The 7,510-nt window shown below is 45.4% G+C and overlaps 1 protein-coding gene across 2 annotated transcripts; it reads right to left on the bottom strand.

Annotated features, from left to right (window-relative positions):
* Positions 1 to 1,301: 1,301 nt before the first annotated feature.
* Positions 1,302 to 7,224, bottom strand: LOC119304172 (UDP-galactose/UDP-glucose transporter 2-like). 2 transcript variants are annotated; one of them, XM_037581342.1, is made up of 8 exons: positions 6,645 to 7,224; positions 6,145 to 6,173; positions 5,856 to 6,057; positions 4,824 to 5,066; positions 4,631 to 4,732; positions 3,934 to 4,272; positions 2,571 to 2,696; positions 1,302 to 1,562 (listed from the first exon to the last, which is right to left on the bottom strand). In XM_037581342.1, exons 1-8 carry the CDS (start codon positions 6,783 to 6,785, stop codon positions 1,302 to 1,304), a joined length of 1,443 nt encoding a protein of 480 aa, XP_037437239.1. In that variant the 5' UTR covers positions 6,786 to 7,224. The 2 variants fall into 2 exon arrangements, with proteins under 2 accessions (XP_037437239.1, XP_037437240.1); XM_037581343.1 differs by lacking the exons at positions 1,302 to 1,562; positions 2,571 to 2,696 and having other exon boundaries at positions 3,648 to 4,272; positions 6,645 to 7,216.
* Between the last annotated feature and the right edge of the window lie 286 nt (positions 7,225 to 7,510).

Genomic DNA, 7,510 nt, shown 5'->3' with positions numbered 1-7,510 from the left:
ATAGTTATTGAGCAAGCTTGTTAGACCAAGATAATTAACATAATTAGATAAAGTAATCAACTACAATTGTTCTAATTCGTCTAGCAACCACTTGCTTGCCGGGAACACTTTTGGAAGAAAAACATTATTTAAGGGAGTGAAAAGTGTAAAGACAAGACGGTGCTTAGAGAAACTCACTAACACCCACGAGCATTGCCTTTTCAAGGCTCACAATTACTCCTTCCATTGTTTCTTGCAGAAACTTTTGTCTTACGGTGATGAGACCATGCCAAAGAAACAATACATGCAAACGGTAGGGTTTTGTTGTGGCTTAAGTCGAATATTATGGACCAAGATTTGTCTCGCGCATTGGTCAATATTCTTTTTTTCCACATACACACTCCCTCGAGATAAAGCCGAATAATATTCGTCATAGCATTGCTGCTATGGACTTTAACCAACTTATAGCCAAAATCTGAGTCGAGACTCTGATAGATCGTTCACAAGTCAGCAGAGTTGTCAACCTAAACTCAAGAGGGGTAAGAAAGTCATAGTAAAACGCATCAAGCAACATATGGTGACAAGGCCATGGAGCACGCTTCAACCAATATACCATGTACCGCATAATAAATTTTGGCATGTAATAATCTCAGTCACCTCTAACTTGCTTTCTCTGGACAAATCTTTCTACAAGTGCTATATTGAGTCTATCAAATTAAATACTATGTGGTTTAGTGTTTCTAATACCATCTTCTTTTATCAAGTTTTCTCAACACCCAAGTCTTTTGAGAGACTTTTTCTTATGCATGATTATCTCGTTATCATTAGTTTATTTGAAACCAGTCTCACAGCAAGTCTTGGTTATCTAGATGAGACAGAACAAAGGCTTCTTAATTAATTTTCCTAAACGAATAAAATCGTAGTATTAACTATCAAGACCTACACCCACTTGAATAGATAACACATTCTACTACTACAACTAGCATAAGCATTTCAAGCTCAAAAAGCGGGAGTCATAGGACATAATTCAGATCCATGAATGTTCACGCTTCTCTTCCTTATGGTGTGTTCTCGTCACTCGGCGTAGATCAACTTTGTTGTACAAAGAATTAGCGAAAGATTCAAAGGAAAAACACAACTATAAAGAGTGAATGAATTTTTTTATATTTTTGGAATTTGAATGATAACTTGCAAAATACACGAATAAAATGATGAGCAAAGCAAAGCTTTTAAAAACCAACTAAAGAAAAAGACAAGCAAAGTGTTGGAACCGACCAACACGAGCTTTTTGAAGCTCTTCAATGAGCTTAAGTACAACCATATTACAACTTATTCAAATAAATGCTTCCACATCTTGATATAAACGTGAAGACAACCTCCCCAAGCTTGGGATTTTGCACGCCCAAACTCGAGAACTCATTGTGGGATGCCATGTACTCGGTGTTGCCTGAGAGAGAGTTGGCGAGGTCGTTCATGTTTTTTTTTCGAGAATGGAGGTCGTTCATGTTGTTGATGGAGTCTCCAAGGTTGTATGCGACGACGTATGTGGTGTAGGGCGTCCCCCCTTCAATGCCATCCTTGGGCTGCACGTCTTGTTCCGGTGCGGGTTCTCCTTCATCCACCTCTTCTCTTCGGGTTAAGGAGCCTCTTGGTCAAAACTCAAAAGTCTCTTCCTCTTTTTGTGCAACATAATGCAAAATTCCCTCCTCGACCGAGAAACGTTTAGGCATGGGAGTGAGCAACAAATGTCCCACTCCAGTGATACATATGTAGTAATGACCATGAGCAGAAACTAACATCCCGACACCATGGATAACATGAATATTAACAAGACGGTTCTCTCCCAACGGGTTCAAGCCGGCAAGGTCGAGGCCAAGGGAGTTTTCCAAGATGGTGACGAATCCTCCGCAAGTGATGTCGTCTTGCGCGTGGTTTGCTTGTTGGGTGAGGTGAAGTAGAAGAATTGCACCTAAGTTCAGCGTGATGTCCGTGTTGGGGTTTGCGGCTTTCCTAATGAAGAGCATATTTTCTTCTTTAACTTTTTATACTTCTCCATGTTACTGCAACTTCTTAGTGATGACATAATAAAAATATCGAATAGCAGGACACCCAATGAAACTGGCCCTATGCTTATGGCCTTCAAAACTTATTTCATAAAGTGGATGTACTGGACGTGGGTGTAGAACGTGTGGATGTAACGGACATGACCGTATTTGTTGGTGCAGCCAAACTGAGTGCACCACTCCGCTAGGGACATATCGAAGCTTTAGTCCACCGGACGGAAAGTATCCGTGTGCGTGTGTGCATGCGTGCGTGTGCGTGTGTGGGTGCGTGCGTGTGTGTGTGTGTGTGTGTGTGTGTTTGTGTGTGTGTGTGTGTGTGGTGTGTGTGTGCGCGTGTGCTTGTGCGTGTGCGTGTGCGTGTGTGTGTGTGAAGATGTTCTCAAAAACTCAAGCATCAATCGGTGGTACATTTTTGTGTCTTGAAAGACAAAGTGATGCAAACCAACATTAACATATAACAAATTGAAATCATTACAACATCAACAATTAAGTGCTCAACAGGTAAAACGGTTCAAAACGAGTACGAACCTTAGCATGGAAATAATTTTCAGTCCAATAGAAGGATGTAAGAGCACGGATTCGCGAGAAATAACTTGAAGATTGGGGGAGAAGCATATCGTAGGTCCTTATTTTTGCGGGAACATATCGTAGATCCTTCACGTGAGAGGATTCAACTAAAAACGAGTATATATAGAGAGAGAGAGACTTCAAAATTTCTTTGAGTTTTGGAGGAGAAGGAAAGATAAGATTGAAATTTGTGATTAGTGTTACCTCCTCTGGGTTGACTTATGGACGAAAACCAGACGGTATGAGACAAGCGCTCGAACCGGACACCGTCTTCTTCTTTGGAAGTGATTTTATTTCTCTGCGGTCATTTTTGGTTTTTCCTAGGTGTTCTGAGGGAAAGAAAATCTGTTTTTTCTCTCGTGAAGCACACAGTATGAAAAGCACTGTTGTGCTTCCCAGTAAAGCACAAACATGCTTTCCGAAAAAGTAAAAAACACAGTTGTGCTTTCTGAAAAGTCAAAAGCACAGTTGTACTTCACGTTGAAGCACGACTGTGTTTCCCGAAAAGTAAAAAGGCACCATGTTTTTGTTCTTTGTTTCCTGTTTCTTCTGCTTCTGGTTTTTTTCGGAAAAAGTAGTTCGTCCAAACCTATTAACATTGGATCTAATTTCGAAGATCTCAACATGGGAAACACAATATCGAAAACTGTTCGTGATTTGGACGCATAATTGAGATAAAATCTTCACCACCAAAGGGAGTGAGAGTTACATGTGCAAGAGGTACATCTTAATTAATGATTTCAGAGCTTTAGGCAAGAACTTCAAGAGATGGGGTTCACCGTTTCAAACTGTGCAGTAGACCAGAGGAACGGAGCAGAGGAGAACATGCGCCTTTTACTCGGGAGATCAAGCAAATGAAAGAGACGGCTGGACATATCACATTCCGCCATGAACGGAGAGAAGTATGGTCAATATTAAGATCGAGTGAGGTGTCATCAATATTCTAAAAAAATGTCACGAGTGAGGTGTTCTCAAAAGCAAAAACAATGACACGGAGGAACATCAAAGATGTCAAGGAGAAGCTTAGTCTGGAGAAGATGACTTTAACGAATTTTATGTGATTTTCCACTTCATAGATAATCTCAGTTGTCCATGATATATTGTCACGGAGACCTAAGGCAAAAGGATTAACAACATCTAATCCATCTGTGATCATCTCCATCCTGCAGTCTGATTTGTCCCTTTAACTTACAAGTTACAATCCCCAAAACAGTTCCACGACATCAAACAACACAAACTGGACAAAGGTTCACAAAAGCAGAGTTGGCCAAATCCTGCACTCTGATTTGTTATTCGTTCAGCTCATCCAAGTCACCGATCATACCAAGGGCGATGTCTCCTCCTCTACTCCGTCTCCCCGCCGCTTCTCCTCGCCGCGCTGCGCCTTCGCCTGCTGGCGCTCGGCCATGCCTTTCTTCTCCTTGTCCTCCGGCAGGAGCCTCAGCACGATCCCCATGGTGATCAGCAGGAGCCCCGTGACGTGCTGCTCCGTCATGGGCTTTGTGAATATCAGGTACGACAGGAGCAGGGTCACCGCCTTCCTCGCCGTCGTTACCATGGCCGTCGTCGCGGCCCCGAAGAGCGCGATGAGGGACAGCACAGACACCTGCCCGACGAACGTCGCCATCGCCTCGAAAACCAACACGGCGTACACGTACAAGTGCTGCAAGTGGGCATAAACGTCTGTCAGATTAATCTTTTTCAGCAATCGTTTTGGGGAGAAGTACTAACAGCAAGTTAACCAGGAGCACCTTTAAATTCCAAGTGGATCAGATACTTTTCCGGACAATGTGGTTAGAATCAAATCAGAAGAATGAAGAATGTAGTGCTGAGATGTCTTGTTGTCTACAAAATGAACTATACTTGCAAAGATGGATTCCTTAAGGCTAGTGTTGTTCACAAAAGAGTAGTTGATTCTTTCCTCTTTCCCTACCATCTGGTTTGTACACATTCTGAACTAAAGTATCTGATGATTAAAATACCTGACAAAACAACATGGAGGAGAGATTTTGATCATATACCTGAGAACACGCACTCCACGCCGTCGTAAGCTCCCCTGTTAACACCATTGGCACAGCGAGGAAAGGCAGGCCAACAACAGTTGAGCAGAACAGCATCTCCATCTAACCAGAGAGCAAGTATTCAGTGTCAGTGTTCTCCCAATTCAATAACTGACAGAAACATGTAGAAGACATCAAAATGTACATAGAGTACCTGTGTGGTGTCTGGGTTCATCTTGAAGATGGCTTCCTGCAGGTTACCAAGGAAGGCATCCATGATGAGTGCACTGGACACCATGGCCACACCGATCATGCTGAAATTAGGCGACGTTTGCGCGTCCGCGAGCGTGAAAAGTATGAGGCCGATGACGAGCATCACCGCTGACACGTACTCATGGAACGGGTACTTGCGTCTTAATCCTGGGATAAATGCTCCCATTATCATCACCGGCAACACCTGAATGGCAGAGCGAAAGGTCAAAAACAGAAATAAGATCTGCACCGCTGATTGAAACTGGAAATTCTTTATTTTCAGATTAAGTACTAACTGAAGTTCTCTGGTCTCAACTTCATTTCGACTTTTCTCAGAAAATTACCAGTAGTCAACTTCCTACCAATTGGAAGTTTCAAAACATGGGAAGCAGTAAACATTCACATGGGTTTCTCCTCTGCTTCCTAGGGACAGGGAACTGAGGAAGTGCTACAAGCAACAGTCTATTCCTTCAGCTGCACATTCCCTTCGCAGAAGTAGTACCACTAGTACATTATTTACATTATTATCAAAGAATGATCATTTGAAAAGCAATTTCTCGCTGGCAAAATACTAGACATTTCATCACAGACAAAACTAAACTTTTAAAAGCAGCCTTGTCGTGCATACCAAATTAAGAGGGAATCATTCAGAATGCGCATATCGACAACACTGTTCTGCCTGCCCTACATACTCCGATTTTAGCAACAAGAGTATGTGTACTATCCCGGACTCAAAAGTAGAAACACGCTCGAATTAGAGTACTGCACATCATTGAACAGGAATAGCTTGGCAGCTCAGCAGACATCATTTCTGATGTCGGATTCTCAAATTGGAGCATTTCCCAGAAGAGAAAGGTTCAAGTTTCCTCACACAAGAGCACAACAACACATCTCATGCCGCAACAATAAATAAAATGAAATAATGACAATAAATTAAGTTACTGCACTGTCTGACAGAAATAGAAAAAGCAGAAATAACTTTGGCGAACCTCACCTTGGTGGACTTGAACATGATCTGGGCGGGGTAGTTGAGGAAGGCGAGGGAGCCCTTGGTGAGGCCGTTGGATCCCATGAGCACGGCGGAGAGGCGCACGTAGGTCCGCCACGGGTTCACCATGTGCTTCACCGTGAACCCCTGCAGCCGGATCAGCCCCAGGTACACGAAGCCCTGCACGAACGTGAAGTACCACCCATAGCTGCACCACCACCACCACAAACACCATTAGTACACTGAGAGAGAGTACGTCTCGCGAGCGATCAATCACCAATCGTTAGGTGGGTACCTGAACTGGAGCCGGTTGTAGACGTATTCCTGCAGCAGCACGAGGACGGACATAGAATTCAGTTTACCACGACAAAGTTTCGAAAACGATAGGAGATCGATGGTCGATTTTGTGCAGGAATTGTACGAGGCAAAAGGAAAAGAAAAATCAGGGGAACGTGTGCAGAAGCTTCGTGTTCGGGGTACCATGTTGACCGGGCAACTCTACGAGTCAGTCAGTCAGTCAGCCTAGGACGAAGAAAAATAATATGTGGAGTGGAAAAGAAACAGTATCTATCTATCGATCGATCCTAGTGCAATTAATTCCGGATTTCAAAAGGAAAAATCAATGCACTCCGAAACGTAAAATCTTGCGAGATTTTCCCTTCGATAAGAAGGAAATGTTGCGAGATCTCCATACTACAATTAACAAACGATGATTCGAAGAAGGAACACGGACGGGGTAGAGTGTATAATCGGAAGGAGGAGGAGGAGGGGAGGAGATGGAAGAGAAGTAGGTACCTCGCAGATGCCATTGACGAGGTAGCCGAAGAAGAAGCCGGAGGAGCAGATGAGGAACTGCTGCCACACGGGCCTGTCCGTGAGCGAGACGCCGAACAGCCTCCGCCCCTGCTGCTCCTCCCCGTTCCCGCCGGTGGTCATGGCCGCCTTTCTCCCTGCCTCTCCCTCTCAACGCAGACACAACACTTATCTCTCGCTAGAGCTAGATCGTCCGCGGAGGGAGGGAGAAATCGATATCCCGTCCAATTAATGGCCGCCGAGGGGAGGGGAGAGAGATGTATCGACGGCCAAAGGAAAGAGGGGAAGGGAAGAGAACGAAACGGAACGCCTGCTGGTTTAATTGCTAGCTACGGGTCGTCGCCACTCGCCACCGGCTTTAAAACGCTGCCTTGTATTGGCGACTCGCGTGTGGACTAAGAGGAGTGCCTCCCCCGGGAGAGTTTCCTCACTTGTCACTCCCGCCACCGTCCGGTCTTCGTCGCCGCGGGCTGGCGCGCGAGCGAGAGATGCGGGCGAGGCGACGGCCGCGCTGCCGTTTCGGCGGTGCCGTTTGCAGACCCGGCGGACGAGGGGCGGGGAGAAGAAATCAATCGATCGAGGAAAAACGTGGGCGTGGATGGCGGCACGAATCTACTCTTCTAGTGCGTGCCTCGGGTTGCGGAGGGGCCGGCGACCTGGCTCGCCGGGCGGAGGGGGGACACGTGGCTGGCGTGCATGCATGCATGGCTTGACAGGTGGATCCGTGGGGCTAGTGGGACCTGCCTGTCATGCAGACAGATGGTGCAGGAGGAGGAGACGACGACGACGACGGCGCTGTTTGACTGGCGGCATTCATCGAGAACGAATTAATGCTCGTCCTATTCTAC

Source organism: Triticum dicoccoides, chromosome 5A, assembly GCF_002162155.2.
Source record: "Triticum dicoccoides isolate Atlit2015 ecotype Zavitan chromosome 5A, WEW_v2.0, whole genome shotgun sequence".
NCBI lineage: Eukaryota > Viridiplantae > Streptophyta > Magnoliopsida > Poales > Poaceae > Triticum > Triticum dicoccoides.
Note: the sequence above shows the minus strand (reverse complement) of the source record. Positions and strands in the feature narration are given on the sequence as shown.

What these genes read in the sequence shown, in the direction of transcription:
- LOC119304172 (XM_037581342.1), bottom strand. Translation starts at nt 6,785, where the DNA reads ATGACCACCGGCGGGAACGGGGAGGAGCAGCAGGGGCGGAGGCTGTTC. An exon ending in TCGTCAATGGCATCTGCGAG is followed by an intron (nt 6,174 to 6,644) that starts GTACCTACTTCT and finishes GTGCTGCTGCAG; the next exon opens with GAATACGTCTACAACCGGCT. An exon ending in TCATGTTCAAGTCCACCAAG is followed by an intron (nt 5,067 to 5,855) that starts GTGAGGTTCGCC and finishes TCTGCCATTCAG; the next exon opens with GTGTTGCCGGTGATGATAAT.